Source organism: Battus philenor, unplaced genomic scaffold, assembly GCF_028537555.1.
Source record: "Battus philenor isolate CCGP_79_NKW_IND1 unplaced genomic scaffold, ilBatPhil1.0.hap1 SCAF_9, whole genome shotgun sequence".
In the NCBI taxonomy this organism is placed as follows: domain Eukaryota; kingdom Metazoa; phylum Arthropoda; class Insecta; order Lepidoptera; family Papilionidae; genus Battus; species Battus philenor.
Window position 1 is genome coordinate 15,774,392 of NW_027181759.1, and position 20,465 is coordinate 15,794,856.

The 20,465-nt window shown below is 35.4% G+C and overlaps 2 protein-coding genes across 2 annotated transcripts in view; one reads left to right on the forward strand and one right to left on the reverse strand.

Moving 5' to 3' along the window:
- Positions 1–1,027: 1,027 nt before the first annotated feature.
- Cluap1 (clusterin associated protein 1) lies at positions 1,028–13,572 on the forward strand. Its single transcript, XM_068775972.1, has 10 exons — positions 1,028–1,049; positions 2,244–2,440; positions 3,320–3,490; positions 3,938–4,033; positions 5,516–5,733; positions 7,639–7,771; positions 8,363–8,447; positions 9,755–9,850; positions 10,968–11,075; positions 13,466–13,572. Exons 1-10 carry the CDS (start codon positions 1,028–1,030, stop codon positions 13,570–13,572), a joined length of 1,233 nt encoding a protein of 410 aa, XP_068632073.1.
- Positions 13,573–18,764: 5,192 nt separating this feature from the next.
- Positions 18,765–20,465, reverse strand: part of LOC137932369 (uncharacterized) — a 61,806-nt gene continuing 60,105 nt past the window's right edge. Inside the window, exons 6-7 of the mRNA XM_068775973.1 lie at positions 20,088–20,254; positions 18,765–18,882 (exon numbers count right to left, since the gene is read on the reverse strand). Coding sequence (XP_068632074.1) covers positions 18,765–18,882; positions 20,088–20,254 — 285 coding nt within the window. The remainder of the gene's footprint in view (positions 18,883–20,087; positions 20,255–20,465) is intronic.

The following is a 20,465-nucleotide window of genomic DNA, read 5'->3' on the forward strand; positions in this document are numbered from 1 at the left end:
ATAGCAAACTTATAAACTTTATAATATAAAATTAGTTACAATTGTTACCTTATATTTATCTCACTAAGAACATTTAATGAATCAAAGTCAAACAATAACAAAACAAAGAAAAATATTGCCAAACAGCGCATTCTGCAGAACAGACAGTAATTACAAGTCACAGCAATCCGTCACGTTCCAATGAGGTTTAAATTATATTGTGTGTACTAAATAATTTCGAACGAAACTGTATTTTAAAAGATACGAGAGAGCACGAGAATATATCTATATCACTAATATGTGAATTGTGGAGATCACACATCCTGTATAAGGATGCACGTTTACAGATATTTGTATTAGTCGTTGATAAAAAGAAAAGAGATCTAGAATGCGTTATTGCTGCAGGAATTCGAAAGTTTACCTCGGACAACAGTTCCGAACAGTTGACATAACCAGCACAAATATAAGTGTAATGGCGTCTATTAGAGAACGTCGATCCTTCAATGATAACATACGATATCTGTTTAACAAATTTTTATAAGAATCCCGGGGGCAATACATTTGGTAGTTCAGAATACGAAGGAATTCGTCATGTCCAACGGCAAGATAAGCAGTTCTTCGAGCTACGTCGGTGACTTTGGTTCTTCTCCGGATCTCATTTCTGATTTGATCTCGCAGCGAAACTTCGAGCATATTCTTCACCATGGCTTTCTGGGTAGCCTTGAGCCTTCTTATAAGGCCTGTCGTAAGTGACCACGTTTCAGATCCGTATGTCATCAATGCCAACATACATTGGTCAAACACCTTCGTTTTAAATATTTTGAGCGATAAGAGGTTTCGGAGCTTTGAAAATTGATTTAAAAAAATAAACTATTTACATTTTATAAATAAATTCTCTATACGTTTTGATAAAAAATTAAAAATTGGTAGAAACGGAACGTGAAACGAGTGATCGTTGCCATGGTAACGTCCTTACAAACATGTTTATGGCCGACGCAACGACTGATGTAAGATAATAAACTGACATTACAAAACACATAATTTAGTCATGTCTTACAGGGATTTAAGAAGTGAGTATTAATCAACTAAAATCTGTTGACCCTTCAAGTTAAAGAATTTAAGTTAGAGTAGTGTTTCCCAACTTCGGGATCCAAGCCCCACAGGGAGGCGATTCGAAAATGGACTCGACACGACTATACCTTTCGTTTTAATATAAAAACCATGTTAAATCTGGAAACGTAAGAGTTTTAGAAAGGCTTAGGTGTGATATGGCATAAAAAAATCTGAAAAACACTGAGGAATAATATAGCCAACTGTAGGGATATGCTGTAAATGTTTATCTTTTTATATAAAAATCATAATTTTTTTTTGTAAATATAAATACACAACTTTACATTTGTCATGAATTATACATCTGTACGCAAATGATATTTAGATTCGTTTATTATTATTATTCCGTAGGATGTTCACAGCTGGATATAGGTTTCCCTGAAAGATTTACTATAATACAGGATGAAAGCGACATGCGTATCAACCTTCTGGTTTAACGTCCTGTGCTGTGCTTGCCAGTCTGTGGTCCACATTCTAGGATCTCAAGTCCTCAGCGGCCATCTGTTCCTTGATCTGCCTACTGCCACCTGAACCATCAGTTTGCTAGGCTATATCCGTTACATTAGTTCGTCTGCGGATCTTTTTATTTCTGATTCAATTATAATCCTATAATGTAGATATAGCTGGCACAATAGAAGCTACACATGTCGCCCAATTTCTAACTTTCGAGTGTCGATAACACACTAAGCAAGTAAAAACAATTGTCTTATTGGCTGATAGCAGACTTCGAGTAACGTCAAAAGTGGAACATGACGGTGATGCCAAACGTGGCACCCCTTCATGATATTTCGGACGGTGTATAAATATCAGTAATAGTATTCCATATGGAACACACATATGGTATACTTCACACGAGTGCTTCATTTTTAGTTAAAAAAATAGAATATCGGCAGTTGGTTTGGCACATCGCTGGTGCAATTGATGGTCGAAAGGTTCTCGACTTGCTCGTGACCACGAGCCGGTAGACGCGGTGTGGATATGCCTCCCACTAGGTGGACCGAAGACATAGTCAAACTTGTTGGAAGTCGCTGGATACGAGCAGCGCAAGAATATTCATCGTGGCGGTCTTTGGACAAGGCCTTTGCCATGCAGTGGGCGTCCATCGGCTGAAAAGAAGAAGAGTAGAGAATAAAGATGTGATGCTTTGGCTGTAGACTTCATGGAGGCGATGCGTGTGCTGGGGTTCCCGCAGCAGGTATCGATGGAGAGCTTCCGATCTCCGAACTGGAAGCTTTTAGAGAGCTGTGTGCGCTGGCTTGCAGCGCGTGTGGAGCCTGACGCGGTGCTCGCGGGCGGTGGGGGCTCGCTGGAAGGCCGCGTGGCACTTGTATCGCATGCTCTCGAACTATTTGTAAGTTTAAACTACACTTAGACTCTTAACCTAGCCATTAATCCAGTGAATATATTTCCGATGTGCCAAATCAAATGCCGGGCAGTATGAGTGGCTAAGAACTTTGCTCCAAGATCGAATCAGGAGAATCAGGAGAAGAACCAAGGTCACCAATGTAGTTCGAAGAGTTGCTCGTGAATAGTGGCAATAGGCGGAACTTTTTGAAATTTCGTGCTAACGGCAAACAATCCCAAAACTTACAAACCTTGAAGGCTAACATTGTAGAAGATATCGCCGATTTGGAGCCAAGTGCTATACACTTTCAAATAATCTTTTTTTTAACAATAGATCTCTTTCTTTAAATCTAATATATAAAATTCTCGTGTCACGGTGTTCGAACTTGAACTCCTCTGAAACGGCTTGACCGATTTTTACCAAATTTTATATGCGTATTTAGTAGGTCTGAGAATCGGCTACTATCTATTTTTCATACCCCTAAGTGATAAGGGTTGTTCACCCTTAAAAATTTTATTTTATTTTTTTGACGAAATTTTTTGTTTTTATTTTTTTATGATACAATATACAAAAATACATACAACCCTAAATTTTCACCCCTCTACGATCAACACTTATTTTTAAATTGAAAATTAAAAATATTTTTTTTGCAAAACAACGTTTGCGGGATCAGCTAGTTTATAATGCAATAGTTATCGGTTCAAATTATGACACTACTTTTGCACCACCTTTTAGATACGTAGTGATTCTGTGGCAATTATTTAATGCCTATCGTAAAGCAGGGCAATCTTTTTACTTTCACCCACTTGTTCTGATTTGACCAACAAGTTTCTTGACAATATCTATTCTGCTACAGCAAATCAAATATTGTTTAATATATTCAAGCATTCCCGTGCCAACTTGAAATTAAACGGAAAGCGACTGTACGGCGCGGATGGGTGGGCGGTCCGAGAGCTTCTGAAGGTTGCTGCATTCCTCCGCAGCGCTTTGGAATCTCCTCCGGCAGAGGAACTTCGAGCAGATACTGGTCCACTCTCCTATGACATCAGCAGCAAGGTTAATCCATCTATTATTTGATGCACTATGATTTACTATTTGATCAAAGTGCAAACAATGCAAACTACACAACTGCCACCGTTAATTCACTCAACACGTGTTTCACCCCTCCACGGGGCATCCTCAGGAGCCACGTCACCGAGTCTCGGTGTTTGGCACTAATCGGTGTGAGTGAATTAACGGTGGCGGTTGTGTAGTTTGCATTGTTTGCCGCATGTGCATTTATGAGCGGGCTGGCGGGCGGTGCACTTTGTTGCACGACTACCACTGCATGTGCGGCAGTGGCAAAATATTGGTCCCTTTCTTACTTAGGATGAACTTCCGCAATGTATCGCTCGATTCCATTAAATTACTATTTAATATTAAGGATTAGATAATGCTAACATTTATTTAGCGATCGATTCAATGTTTAATCTAGCATTTGGATTATTTCGGTTTCCTTTGCAGATAACCGAGATAAAGCAAGCCAGGACCCTGGCAATGGATATTACTGCACAAGGTGCACTGCTCTACGAGCTGCTGGCCAAAGAAGCTGATAATAAGGTAGAAAGTTCACCTATAATCCTGCTAAATTAAATAGGAATTTCGATCGATTTTGAAAATCCGTAAAGGAGTTCTATGTCCAACAGCAAGGGTTCTGCGGGTAAATAATGATGATGATGAAGGTTTTTATACAAAAAAGTGAATTCAATCATAAATATCAAGCGGATAGACGCCCATGGAAGGCTTAAGCCTTCTCCAAAATCACCACAACGACGTGTCTTGCGCTGCTCACACCCAGCTACGTCCCAACCTTCTTCTTTTCACCTGATAGACGCAAATTGCTAGGTAGAAGCTTTCTCCAAAAAGCTCCACAATAAGGGGTCTTGTACTGCCCGCGTTCAGCGATTTCCTGTAGTCTTGACTATATCAGCCTACCTAGTGAGGAGCTTACCCACGTCGCGTCTCTCAACCATCAAAGTGACCATTAAAGATGTTCACCGGTTTAAGCTCAGGGAGGAGGACCCCTTGTGCTTCTGTGAACCGGGCGTGGACCAGACCGTGGTAGCCCACTGTCCCGCATTCGGAGGACTCCGGGTCTACTCTGAATGCCGGTTGAGCGTAAAAATAAACGAGGGAAACATCGCCTCTATGTTAGATGCCAAAAGTAGGAAGTCGTTCCTCAGTTTTTGTAAAGTAATAGTTAAACATGTTACAAAAATAATAAAAGTGTAATAGAGTAAACATAAAACTGTTAAAAAAATGTGAAATAATGTAAACAAAATCGTAAAATAGAGAAATAAGAACCCGATGTATGAATGAGAATTAGAACGAAAGATAAAGATAGAATGAATTGTGAAAAGAAAGAATGGAACGATAGACTATGTGAAGAATGATAGTCGAAAATGAAAAGGACAGTGAAAAATAAATTTATAAGACAAAAAACTACCCTGTCCTTCCCAAAGATATGGGAACGAGAATAAAAAAACCATCAAAGTGAATACGACAGTAAAATCGCAGAGACAAAGAAAGTATTCCTATAAGTGATATACATACTTTATCTTGTTATAAGTATGTATAAGATCTACAAGATATGTAGTTGCTTTCTCAAGAGCGGGTGTGCCAAGGCATTTAAATCTCTTTAAAAGTTACGATGTAATTTCGGAGTAGCGGGAAAATATGGTTTGAGCTAGATCAAAACTACTCTCTGCTGGGGTTCTCTGAGTACCTTCACAGGTTCAAGCTCAAGGAGGACCCCTCGTGCTTCTGTGAACCGGGCTTGGGACCAGACCGTGATCCATCTTGTGGCCCAGTGTCCCGCCTTCCGGGGAATTCGGCTCGAAACGAACGATTGAAGGATCACAAATATAATATTTCAATGATATCTGATATCGTAGTTTCACTGAATGGTCTTTTAACTCAGGGTCTACTGGCAAGTGGGACCACCATATTTAGGATCTTTGGATGCGCGCAGATCAAGATAGGATATCTTGATGACTTCTGGGATCTCCCCCAATGTCTTGCATCGGCTGAAATACTGTTCAGGAGCACCGTGAGCAGGCGCTCTCGCGTCCCCTGGAGCTGTCGTCACTGGAGGCAAGTTTGCGTCGGGCGGTGGCAGCAGCTGCGGATCGGTTGGCAGCAGCACGAGATCAGGTGGACAGCGTGGCAGCCAGCGAGGCTGCCTTAGACGCAAAGCTGGAACGTCGCGCCGCCGAGCTGCAACGAGCTGAGAAACGCCTCCATACCGTCCAGAAGATCAAGTAACAAGATTACAAAACTGTTATACATTACTTCGAATTGCGTCGATAAATAGCGATAGTGGTAGACTGTATTTTTTTTTTAAATAATAATTATTTGTACCCCTATCTTATGGTAGGGCAGGGACTTTTTTTTTTACAATTAATTTTTTCTTTCACATTAATTTTTATTTTCATTCTCTTCTTTCTTAATTCACATGTTCTTTCATTCTATTCTATTCTTTCATGCCACAATTCGTCTGTCTTTCTCTTTTGCTCTGATCGTCTATCATTCTTCCCTTTCTTTTTACATTTTGTATTGCATTTTTATTTTACATTTTTATCTTATACTATAATTATTTTCTATCACAGATTTGTACATTGTTTCTATTTTATTATTTTAATATCTATTTATCTATTTATTTACTATGTTTACGTTTTGTTTCTTTCTATTGCACTTTTAGCTATTTCTCTGCAGAGGGATAGGAATGGTTGCTTATATTCTCCGCCTATCAGGGAGGCTATCGACTCCTCCCTGATTTCAACGCCAGACCGGCACTCGAAGCCGAGGTAGACTGTATTGCGCTGTTTGACATAGAGTAATCACATGTAAAGGCAGCGCTCAGTTGTGTCGGAATGACCTCACATTGGGCCCCACCAGGCGCGATGCACAGCACAGGCTTCACACTGAGGGTGGTCAGGGGAGCCCATGTCGTTTCCGACCACCGAGTAGTCCTCGCTTCGATATACTACACTTCAATCACAACACTGTACCTACACGGGTATAGTCTCTCTTCGTACAAACGATACGATCTGCCAGAGTAAAATTTTTAATTAACGGACATTTGTTTCCGTGAACTAAATTCCGACGAAGTTACATAAAGCCAAAATAGCTAGTAGCGTAACATCATAAATATTACATACTGTCGGAATGAACTAACTAAAAGGAAACAACGAAAACAGAACACATTCATAAATAATTTTCTTAATTAATATTTTATTCTTTTAAAAATGATAGATGTGCCTAATTTGTTAGAAAGTTGAATCAATTTGATCTCCACTTAATAACAGTCTTCATCTTGGCGTTCTTAATTTCATGTGCCTCAGAGATAATATATGTCGTATTACCGTGTTGCCAAAAAAATTATTTGCTTATGTTATCTGTAAAGAAGGCAAACCCTAATGCCATAAATAAGACTAGTGGCGCCATCTGTTATTGTGATATCTGAACTAATATAATAAATTATCAACCAAATTTTTAATCCAAAACAATATAATAAGCATTGATACATCGCTATTTTGATTTTGAGATTCCATTACTATTATATATAAATGCAGTCTGACGCCAATAAAATTTTTGCTGAGTGTGTGAAGGTGGGTAGATCATCACCAGATCGGAACAAATCCGCTTGTAACTTGACATGAAACTTCACACACTGATTTATGATGGTAAAGATAGGTACATGATATATAATGAAGAAGGTAATTCCGTATCCAGAAAATCACAACCCTCAACAATGAGGACTACGAACGCGGAAGAAGATTCTGTGAATTTCGTCCTGTTACTAGATAAGCTTCAATGGTTTTAATAATCATTTTCGCGCTTATTCTCATTCTTCCAATCAAAATATGCACAAAAATAAGAATTGTATTTATAAAAGATAAAAGATAAAATTCGGTTAATTAACATTGGAACTTTTAACAGAACTTTTATTGGTTGTCAACGTATTATAATTTATTTTTGACTACTCTGCTTTGCTAGGTGTTATAGTTGCGGGGAAGAAGAAGGAAGAAACTCCACAACAACATATATTTTGATAAAGTTTAACACAGGTTACAACATATACATTTTTTATTTTAACACAGGTACACATATACATTTTATCAGACATAGTTCTTTTTAACTTGTCTCAACTTCTCTTTTGTAAGACCGGCGTATCAGACGGAGTTGACAGCGCTAGAGAAGGAGATTGAGGGCCTGTGGGAGCAGTACGTGGTGAGGTACCGCTGCGTGGAGGCATTGAAACAGCAGCTCAGCGTCTTGGAACGCGCGCAGGCTGAGGTCAGTTCCAACCGGAACATAATTTTTTAATATTTGATTACTCGTATTTTCTTTTATACTATTTTTCTGGACTTAACAATTATTATAATTAAACAATTTAAATACAAAATAAATATAAAAGGGATTCTTGGCCAACAGTTTAATATGCGTGTGTACTTAACTTATATTTAAATAGGTAGAGATAAAGATAAAAAAGATAAATTAAGTTTATTCAACACTGGAACTTTAACAGAACTCATATAGATATTTAACTTACTAGGTTCTCTGGATTACCTTGAGCTTTCTTATGAGGTCCGTCGTAAGTGACCACGTTTCGGATCCGTATGTCTTCATCAGCAACACACATTGGTTAAAGACCTTTGTCTACATTGCGGTATTTTGGACTAGAAAAGGTTTTGTTGCTTCCTGAACGCTGTCTATCTGAGTTAGATCGAGGAGATTGATTTCTTTCTCAAGGTTAGTATCAAGGTGGCTGGTTTGATCCAGTTATATATAGTCATCTGCAACTTCGAGCGTAGCCTGCAACTTTATTTTTTTCTATTATGACAGTCTGCTACGACAATAGGATTCTAAATAAGTAAAATTTTCCAGGCGGCAGAAGAACAGCAGGCTGCAATAATGCAGCTTATCCACAAGTACGAGGCGGAGGATGTGCTTGGAAAACTCAGCGAGACTGGTAATATTTAGTTTAAACCTAAAGAGACGGTTTGATCAGCTAGAGCACTGGAAATTTCCAAGAGAGCAGTGGTCTAAATTATTATGTGATTATTATATAGCAGACATTCATAAACAATTGGTGTATTGAACTTTGAATTTTATTTATTTTAAAAGTTGCGACAGTAACTATGTTAACAGAACGATTTATGAAAATTCCTATATGAGTCATGAATTTAGTGCTTCGATGTTTCAGCCCATAGATGCCTATAAAACATAGTCCTTTCCTAAAGATATCAATAGGGTGATATGCAATAATCGCCACGCTTGGCAGACGGGTTGGCGATCGCAGTATTTGGTATTATGGTACTCAGAGGATTGCTGTCCATCCTCTAGAAACTTGATTGTGATCAGTGCCAACTCTATATATTTAATGCACAAAATGTGAAGTATATATAAGACTGTTTTGGGCATTGAACCCGTGACCTATGATCGCAAGTCTTCACCGATAGGCTACCACTACTCAACGCGCACAGGTAATCTATATAATCCAGTGCTTACGTCAACATGATTAAATAAAACTTTAGTGTCTGTTTGTTATATTCAAGTAACCGCTGTTTTCACTGATTAAAATGATAAGTCAGAAAATTTAACTTCTCAGGAGAGACGAAAAAGTATAAATTGATTATTATGTCAATAATTGATACAGTTAGAATTATAATCTTTATATAGCTTGAAAGTTAGTTTTATACCGAACAATCTTTAATTATTTATATTTGAAAAAAATGTTTTGCGTGCCTTATTCTTTTTTTAGCCCTTTATTTTTGTTTTTTTCTTTGCCTTGTTTATTTAGAGACCAAAAAACATAACTTTGCCTCTCTCCGCCATTTTAAGCCAGAAAATTACGGAAAAAATTGACAAGGTACACCCTTGGAACTAGAAGATTGCTAATAAAAAGAAAATCAAAATTAAAAATTAAAAAAAATTCTGTAACCAAAAAGTGAGAGAGGACGTTGGAACTTACTTTCTTTCTCTTTTTATATATAGTTTTAATATAAGTGTAGCTTTTTTATATATTTTTTTTTGTCGCTATTTGAAACCTCTGCCGCCAGTCTTTATAGGGTCAATATGCTTTTCAGATTTTAAGGTTTTAATATTTGATCTAATAACTAATTGTTTACTGTCTTGTTTTCTACTTATCCTTATTTTAGTTAATTTACAATTCTTATAAAATTTTAGAAGCCACATTATTTAATTTAAAGGAGTTTAGTAACCTTGCTTGTCTTTAGCTTGGCTTTGCACAGAGATCGTGTCAGTATGTCTTTGCAGACGAGGATGACTCAAGCGAGGACAGCAAGGACAGCTCTTCCAAGCAGCCCCGCCCTGCGACACGACCTAGGACCAGACTTAGGATCAAGACCGCAGGTGAGTTATCACATTAATTTAAACTCTTGATTACAATTACACATACATACATAACTCTAATTAAATTGATTGTATTAATGTGTTTAGTTTTGATGCCGGTTTAAGACGTTCAATTATAAAAAAATAAAATAAAATAATATGAATATCTTAGTTACTGTCTAAGGTATGTAAGCGGTGAGACAGAAGACGCTGTCACTGTTACACACACGTTATATTTGAGACCAGATGGATTTATAGTATGCGAAATAATAGATGAATTCGTTTTGATCAATAAGCCATTAAAATTTTAAAAACTGATTTTTATATTTTCATTATAAAACATATAGGATGGTTGTAAATGGGTGTGAAAGTATCTCTACTGTAATTAATTTGCTGTCAATTAATGTATGATATCAAAGATTTAGTTTTCTTTATGAAATATGAGGTTTATTAAGAAAAAATATACAGAGCAAACCATGCTGGCCTTTTCTTGAGAGTTGGTTTTTTTTTATGATTAAAAATTTGCTAAATCTCAATTAAATTATTTACAAGTATAAAGTAGAGAAACAGACATAACGTATTGAACATAACGGCATTGAATGATAAAAAAGTGTTTCTGTTTATTATTATGAGGTTTGATAGTTGCGAGGGTAGGAAGGATCAAATTACCCACACAAAAGACCAAGCAAAGCTTGTAAGAGAAAGCTAGTAATTACATATTTATTGTTTTACAGGCGTTATATCATAAATAACCAAGTTGTTACTGATTTTATAAAGACAAGATAAATGTAAACTAGGATATCTTCATATCTAATGTAAACATTATGTACATCGCAGTCTTTCAAAGCTAATTTTGATTTTAAAACAATAAAAATAATTAGTACTAGAGTGTATATATTCTTTTTTTTTTGGCCCCCGCTATTGGGAGCCTCTCGTACCCCCTATCTAGTGTGGGACAGGGACTTTTTGTTTTAATTTATTTAGTTTTTCACAATTTTATTTATTATCTTACTCTTCATTTATACATCTTAAGATCTTTCATTCGGTTTTCTTCCACATTTCTTCTTTCGAGTGTATATATTCAGGTGTTGGTCGTATGGTAATGTTTTCTTTATGTATTTATATCGACTGTGGGCAGGTATGGGCGGTCCGGCGGGCGGCGGGGCGGGAGCAAGGAGAGCGCTGGGCGCCTTGGACGACACACGAGACGACGACTCGCATTCTGACTCCGACACGCAGCTCTACGGTGAGTGTCTGCGACTCTACCCTCGTAGGGGGCTATTCAATACCATATTATATAAATATTAATGAATATTTTTATATGTATATATATATATGGCACCGCTAGTGCTACCAAAATACTTTGCGAGGAAGTTGACTACCCTCGCTATTTATCCGCTTTTTCCGAATTTACAATCTCAAAAATTTCATCATCATTTGTTGTGGAATATGTGATGGTAATCAACCCTTAGATGCCTACTGCAAGGCCTAGGCCTCTCCAAAAGATATCTATGGGGCGATATACCATAATCGTCACACTTGGCAAGCAGGTTGGCGGTGGCAGTGTGGTATGCTACTGGTCATACTTTGTAAACTTGCTAATGTTCCTTTATAATTTATTTATAAAGTGTTAATTATATAGGATTGTATTTTTATAACCGGGAATTGAACCGCAAAGCTCAGTTCATACTGCTACACATGGCTTTGTGTAACTCAAGGCAATTTTTTTATTGGTATTTTGTTGGAGGCTGATGATGAGGAATCTAGAATGGGGATCATCACAGAAAATGGGCAGTAACGTCTTCTGCGTGATAACACACCGCGATTGCCAACCAGCTTACCAAGTGTGGCAATAATTGTAGAACCTTCCATAGATATCTTTGGGTAAGACCCATGCCTTGCAGTGGACATCTATGTGCTGAAACATCAGAGTTTTGTTTGTTTAAATTAGGTGCTGTTTTGAATCCTCAAAGCATATAAGTACTTGTAAAAGGATGTGATTTTACGTGAAATATTTTTTTCCAGAATTCATTGAGTTTTTCTTTCATTATTCACTGATTATAAATAAGTGAGATATGGTATATATAATAAATGGTTCAAAGTGAAAAATTGTAAGAAGAAATTAACGAAAGCTTACGTAACCTTTTAGCTGGTGAACCTGCGATGCGCTGGTCACGCCCGCGTCCTGCTACGCGCAATCTGACCGCGACTGATCACTTTGCTGATCTCATCGATGGTGAGCTTTTGTCAATTTTAACTCAGGCGTCTCCCATTTCTAGCTGTAATTTTAAAATGTAAATATAGAACATATACAGTTCAAGTTGATTTAAGTGAAAACTAATCTGGTACCAATACAGGATGTTTAGTTATAGGTCTAAGAGCGAGGCTCATTTGACGTCAATTAATGTATGGTACACCCTATCTAAAAAACAATGGTTTTAAAAAAAATAACACAATGATAATATAGTAAAAAATACGTATTCAGAATGCGTCTTACTACATATTAAAAGTAATTATTGTGCACTACAAGAAGTAATTGGCCTGTTACATTGCAAAAGAAAAATTTAATGTAACATATTTTAGAGTCGTCACTTTATACAGGTCGATTGTAAATAGGTGTAAGAGGTTTTTGCAGACAAATAACCTATACACCAATACCTTGCTTTGCGTCGTTTCGTTTTGCGTTTTTTTCGAAGTTGTGACGCTGCTTCATTAGTACTGATTTTCACTGTGCGTCGTTAGATTTTCGAGGTTGCGTTGTTTTGGGTTCGAGTTATAATATAATTTAATTTTTCTTTTTTTTTCCAAAAGATAGCAACACTTTTGTTTCTAATTGTGCCATACTATCAAAACTCGGGGATTCCCTTTCTAACTGAGATCAACTCAATTTTAATACACTTTTATTTTTACTTTGGAGTTTAGTTTCAATTATGTAGTGTGTTGTAATGTAGTGTGTTATACTTTTTTTTAAAAGAGAATAATAAATTTATATAAATTTTAACGTGTTGCTTCTGGTTACAAAAAAGGTAAATATTTTTCTAATTTATTTATCGGTGAAGTTATATTGTTTTTGTTTTTTAAATGTATCCTTTGTTTAATTTTCTTTTAAAAAAGTAGTATTTTCGAAACCCTGGAACCTATCCTCGATCTTTACATGATTTGCCATAGAAAATCTTAATTCATTTTGCGGCTTTTCAATTTGCGTTGTGTTTTTTGTAACGTAACCACGACGCAAAGTGAGGTATTGATGTACATGCGGTCCTTTAAAGCAAGTTATACGACTTGATTGTTAACATGTATTTTTACACCTGTATAATTCGATAAACAGACAGACATATTCTTTTGTAATGAATAAGTAATTTGAATCTTAAGGTAAATATTGTCAAATATTTACATTTTTAATTCTATTATTCTATTTCTTTTAAAAAGAAACTTTTACAAATTTTACACAAATGACAAAAGGTACTTAAAACGTCGTAAATATTAAAAATAAAAATTATAGCACGACTAACGGAAATATGGTACATCTTTTATAATTGATTGCTACTCTCATTGAATCTTAAAAAAGAGATATGTTAAATTAAACCTCGCTGTATAAGAATCTTACCATGTTATATAATTCGATAACATTTTTAGGTGAGGAAGTGATTCGCGACGTCGCAGCTGATGGTGCCGAGCCAAGCTCTAGCTCGTCCGATAGTGAACTGCGTCGAGCCTCCGCCCTCAGCGATGATGAATTCTAATTGAGTAACATAGATATATCAAGAAAGATGATCGAAACAGCTTTCATAGCACTGCAGAATTATAGTACAAAAGACATCAACGATATATTACATACAAAAGACATCAACGATATATTACATACAAAAGACATCAACGATATATTCCATACAAAAAGACATCAACGACATATTCCATATAAAAAGACATCAAGGGCTATTATACAGGAAAAAGACATCAGCTAAAAATTAATTCTCTGTATACTGTTGATGTTAATTATGTATTTAATATTTTTTCAATAAACCAATTGACTTGATTTTACTTTTGAATGCTTTATTTTAGGAGAAGCCTTCTTGGTCGGCTTCTTTTTTTAAGAGATCTCTGTTTTCCTTAGAGGAATTCAGTTTTTACCTATTATAGATGATAGTGAACTGAGTTTGTTTAACTTTTGGGCGGGGTTTGCTTCGATTTCAGTCAACTTGAAAGCACGGCAATATAGATCTTTTCACTGGGTTCAATTTCACAAATTAATGTTCTACTGTTATCTGTAATACGATCTAAGCTATACCAGTATCACTCCATGACCTATATTAATTTAAATTCAAAATATCTTTATTCAAGTAGACGTATGCTAGGGGAATTACAATAGCTGTGGGGTCGTTCCTCATTATCACAACTGCTTTTAACGTAGGAAACATTTAATAAGATATTTTTGACTACTGCCTATTTTATATTCTGCGGGTTTTACGGGGCAGGTCGCAGATTCAGCTTAAAACCTACTTTTAACTAGCGAAGATTGGCGGTACTTGGAGAACCTTAAGAGCCGCTACATACCACAGTTTCTCTGCATCGGGAGACCGCCCGGCTCTGGCAGGTCAGTGCTCCAAATTCTAACGAGGCTCAAGAATCCATTTTAGGGGAACTTGGCTTGGGCCGTCCCTTGTCAATAATACCCTAAAAAGCAGCGTGTTATATAGTCATAGTCGTAAAATATAAGTAGATTAGAGTCGTAATAGGTACGCCAAACAAAAACAAATTCATTTCATGAATAAAATTTAATTTCAATACCTTAATTAACAAATATAAATTATCTTTACATAAAATGTATTCTCGTATTGTATCCGTCACTTAGAATAAGTTTAGTATATATTAAGATAAGTTATTAAGTTTATTTACAAATAATATTCAGTACTAAAACTTGATCAGTGGTCAGTTGCTAAAGATCTACCTTACTCACACACATACACATTATTGACAGTAAATACGGGTAATGCTCGAAGAACACAATCATGCAAAAACGGAAACGGGGTTTGTATTGTGAAAGCAAAAAATATATTTAATATTACGTAATTTTTATGTTTAAAATTATAACAAAATGTTTATTTCAGCGTGTTAACGTTTAATATTTAAAATTCACTATTATAAGCAAATAAAATATATCTCATAAATAAATATAAATATGGAGAAAAAGCTTCCATAGCTAAAGTACCCGGCGAAAAATATTGCAAATCAAACTTTGGAAAGAGACAAACTGCTAATTTCTTCGTTATCTCTGTCGCACGAAATACAACGACTGAAAAAACATAATAAAGGTATTGTAGGACAGAGATAGTGCTCTACGAAGCCGAAATTAGCCGATTGTCTCTTTACGAAGATCGATGTGCAATATGTATCGCCGGGTACTGTATATTTAAACAAGTTTAAAAAACTTTCGCGTGGTAATGGTTTCAAGCTAGTTCAATGTTTATTATTCGATTCACTGCTAAGCAATACTTGTAACATTGCACGAAAACTGCAGAACTTATTTTGACATGATGCTGACAAAATAAAACAATCTCATTTAGAAAAATATTTATAAATTTTATTAATTATTTTTATTTGATTTTCTCCTACGATGGTTTTAAGCAGTGATGCGGTTAAGAATTAATAAAAATATGTCATGAGTCCAATAGAAACATTGAAACTTGTAGCGCAATATCGCTGCGTCGCAGTTTTGAAGATGATAATAACGCAGCGCTTTTTCGCTGCGTAGCAGTCTAATTATTAACGTCATTATATAACCTAAAAATACAATTTCGCTGACATTTTTTTATCTGTTCTTCTCAGGTCTGAAGCGTTTCATTTGAACAGATGGTAGACTCACATTGAAGTCAACAAGAGATGCTATCCATCTTATGCTAAAAAAATTTTTTTTTGTACCGCCAGATCTTTTTGATCTCTTAAGACATTGCGACTATGTTAATCGAATATAAGATATTTAGTATATAGACTATACTAGACTATAAGAGTCTCTGAAACATCGACGATGATGTCGTGAACACTTTTTAAAAAAATTCTATGAGGCTTTTTCTCAAACACATAAAACATATTGCCTTTTGCCATTTGACACAAGTCTTTTTGAAAGTAACAAAAGTCTTATTCAAAGAAATAATATTAAAAAAAAAAACATTTTTTTAAGAACATTCAATGCATTATTTTTGTAGACTGTCAAGTCCATTCTTCATGTATCATGTTCTTCGAGGGTTACCTGTATTTCTGATGCATTTATAAACGCCACATTACAATTATAACTCAAATTTTATAATGGATTCCTTAATTAAAACTAATAACATAAATAAAAAAAATTAGAACTATAACTAGACATTATTTATAATAATATTTTAATTACAATTCGATTTCAAGACTGAACATACTAAGAATATGGTAACAAAGTATAAATAAGTTTAATGTGTTGCAATATGAAATATTTGGATGATGGAAAACGTTATGTCACATTGACATTAGCATTATATCAAAAAATAAAAATGTTGCCATTGAATATAATTTATAGTCTATGTTTCGATTAATTATTTTTGTGTTTAAATTGATTAGTATAAAAATTTATGGGAGTAATATATGTTTTCAGTCTCTTTTGATGATATAAAAAATCTTTATGAAAATACAATTGACAACTGAGATTGTGTTGCCATGTAGCCTCGTCTATATAATTAAAACTAAAATTTTAAATAAGAATTGAGCAAATTTAGTTTGCATTGCTACTTACAATTATATTTACATACCAATTGAATCGCACGCGTTCAGAATTTGGCACCGGTTAGGTACAAAGGACTTGATTATAAATGTACAAACACTAGATAGTATGTTATAAGTTAAGTATATCTATCTCTCATGATGAAGTAATCTTATATATACTTTGAAACGTACAGATATATTTACATCGGATCGTGAGTATATATAGCTAATTTGTCAACAAAAATCTTACAGCACCCGGCGATAAATATTGCACATCGATATTTCAAATGACACATTAGGCTAATTTCGGCTTTGTGGAGCGTTATCTCTGTCGCACACTACCTATGTGACATTTCGTAAGTCGTGCGACAGAGATAACGCTCTACAAAACAGAAATAAGCCGATTGTCTTTTTCCAAAGGTCCATGTGCAATATTTATCGCCGGGTATTGTAATTGTTTTACACCCATTTACAATCGACTTGTATAAAATCACCACTCTGAATAATTATATATATATATATTTATTTTTCTGTCGGAATGCTACAAGTCAATAACTCCTAGCAGTAGAGAGGCAGATAGTAAACTACAATTAATTTTATTATGTAGCAATCTAAATTTTGAAAATGGTTTTTATATAACTTTCGGATTAGGTGCACCAAACATTAATTGACAGCTATAAATCTTTACGTTCACCGTTTTAAAACTTTCATACCTTTCACCAATCATCCTGTATAACTTTATAAAAGTAATCTACGTTACAAATAAGTACTTTTTCAATAAGTTCAAAAATTGTCGACTCGCATCAAAAAAGCAACAATGACATTTAATCTCTTAAATCATGAGTAATTTCTTTTTGTTTTTTGCAAAAATTTTCTAAGCCGTTATAAAAGCAATTTTTTAAATTATTTATTGACATTTAAAGTATTGACGTGTATTTCGAGAGTGCATAATAACAAAGTAGGTTTTATATCATCTCTTTCATACCCGGAAATGAAGTACTAATGTGTTTTAATTTAAAAAAAGCTTTAGTTAGTCAAATAACTGGAGTATTATTTTTGATGTCGAGTAAGCGTCGATATTTAAGATCGAAAGGTTCTCTAGTAGGGACTACGAAGTCCGTAGACCATGTGGATATATATATACTACGATATATACGACAATGAGAACCATAAACCTAGATCCCTAGAACTATCTAATCTAGAATTTCAAAGCTGTCACAGTGATCATCTTGTAATATTGTTTTATAAAAAAGAATCAAACTTGATTTAATTGTACAAGCACAAAAACCGTAGAAATATATCTATACGCATCAAATTCTTAAAACTATTATATAGATTTAAAACATAGTACATATAACACAGATATTTGACGACAGTATACGAATTTACAATTTTCTTGTTAAATAGTGTTAGTAATAGTGCGAGTAGCTTGCGTGTTTAGTAACTTGAATGTATAGAGCCTACTTTAAATGTTAAGTTATATTTTTAAGTGTAACAAAGCGAAAAAGCACTTAAAGTAAACATCTTATATACAAACTTCTTAAATCGTTAAGTTTGGTTTTGATGTAGTCATACTATCTAACATTTACATGAGTTATAATATACAATTTTCACAACAACATATAAATTTATATAGTCACAATAATATTTAGTTGAATTAATTTGAAAAAAAAACACATAAAAACTATGATAATTTAAAAAAAAATAATAAACCAATTATTTTTATATTATGGCAATAATATTAAAGTATATATAGGTCGTGTATACAGATAATAAATAATCATGTATTTAATGGATAATGATGGAATGTGATATCTTTATCATCTATTAGTTAGTTTAAAAAGTATTGTTAACAATTTATATTAGCCATTGGAGCGAAAAGGTTGTCAAGTGGAAAATCGCTGAATGCGGTCAGTGTAAGACCGATCACCGTCACCATATGAAGATGATGGTGATGTATAATTTGTTGATACAATACAAGCATTATCTATTCGCTTTACATGTATACAAAAATGTTTTTAATTATTAAGTATAGTGTAAATAGAAATTGATATAATTAAAATTATATTTTAGTAGTTGTTATTATAGTGGAAATATGTATTATAAATAATATTAGAGGAAATTAATATTTATTATAGGGTTTTGATGTGACGGTGACGGTGGCGTGGTAATATCACGTGTCGTCGCGGGTCGTCGCGGGTCGTCACGGGTCGTCACGCGAGTGCGCCGTATCGCTGGTGGCAGTGCTGGCCAGCGAGTCATGTTGCTCTGCCGCATGCCTGCTCTCGTCGCACACCGCGATGAACTGCTCGGCGTAAGCTCTGCGAGAGACCATGGGCTGGTTATAGTCTTATAATTCGATCATTTTTGAAAAGGTATGTTTCCTTCTCGAACTGGTTCCTGCCTTACCGTGGCAGGGGTGGCCAGTAGACGTGATATGATGAAATAGTACATCTAAGATTTGTGATAGTTGAATAAAGAAGAGTGTCGCCAGAACAATAAAAAGCAGCAAATAAATTAAAAAAAAAACAAGAAGGGCAATGAAAACAGAAGAATAATGAAAATAATAACCAAGAGTAATAAAATAGCTGATAATAGAAACGCAAATTAAGTTCGACATAGGTAGTGGAAAGATAAGTAAAAATTAAAATAAATATATAGTTAAACGAATGATAAACATAATAAACGTAAAATTGTAGAACTCTGGAGGGAAGGCGGAGGAAGTAGCATGGAAAGGAATGAGGGATATCGTGAGGGAAATGAGAGGAAATAATGAAAGACATTGAGAAGGACGAAAGTTCTACTACTTTTTATTTTTATTACTTTTATCATTTGTTTATCAATTTATTTATCATTAAAATCTGTTTATTTTCTTACTGTCTACATCGCACTTAATTTATATTTCTAATATCACAGCTATTTTATCAGTCTTGTTTATTATTTCTATTATTCTTGTTCTTTTTTTATTGTTTTATTATTTTTCTTATTATCTTTTTCCAGAACTCCAAAATTGTCTAGCGATATTTCTTTTTACTCATCAGTGAGGCGATTTTCTTCTCCTTTATTCTGTCTGCTAACCGAGACTGGTATTCTGCTATTACCGCGCGAAATATGGAACAGCTGGTGATCAGCAGTACCACGGTCTGGTCATAACATGGATCACAGATACACGAGGAACTCTCCCAAGTTTGAGCCTATGCAGTTATTCGGAGAATCCCCTGTGCCCTGGTATTACCAGATTGGGAGATCCACAGAACCCTTAGATCGCTTAAGTAGGTGCTAGAAGTAATCGAGCCCTCAAGAGTCCAGGGCTGAACTTTAATTTGGTTATTGCTATCATTAGTGCTGGTAGAAGAAGTGTCGGAAGACACTCTGGAAATGCTTATATCCTGACCTGTGTTGTACAAGTGTAGTGATGCAGTCGTATGTGTGCGTTCTTGTCTATCAGGCGGTAAGTTATCTATGTGTGCATATATATTTGATTGTGGTGTGAAACTATGCGTAATGCAGTTGCATGTGTGCGTACCTGTCGAGTCCTGTGTAGGTGCGTTTGAGGTCGGCGTCGGTGAGCCGTTCGCGCTCCGCTCGTCGCTTGCGGTGGATGCGCTCTAGAGAGCGGGTGAGCGAGTCGCGCTCGCGTGCCGCCCTGCGCCGCTCGCGGCCTGCGAGCGCCGAGCGCCGACGACGCGCGCGCTGCTAATAACACGCAACAAGACATACATAAGCTTCAAAGTTAAGATTCGAATGCTTTTGCTTTGAAAAGCTGATGATAAAGCAAAGCTGCGAAGCTTAAGCCTCAAGGGCCGGTCTTGCATTGCCTGCAGCCAGGGAGGTCACGCAACAAGACATACACACTGGGAAGCTTCAAAGTTAAGATTTGAATGCTTTTGCTTTGAAAAGCTGA

Coding starts and splice junctions, on each gene's coding strand:
- Cluap1 (XM_068775972.1), top strand. CDS start 1,028: ATGTCTTACAGGGATTTAAGAA. Junction 7,772..8,362: donor TGGAACGCGCGCAGGCTGAG/GTCAGTTCCAAC, acceptor AAAATTTTCCAG/GCGGCAGAAGAACAGCAGGC. Junction 8,448..9,754: donor TGGAAAACTCAGCGAGACTG/GTAATATTTAGT, acceptor ATGTCTTTGCAG/ACGAGGATGACTCAAGCGAG.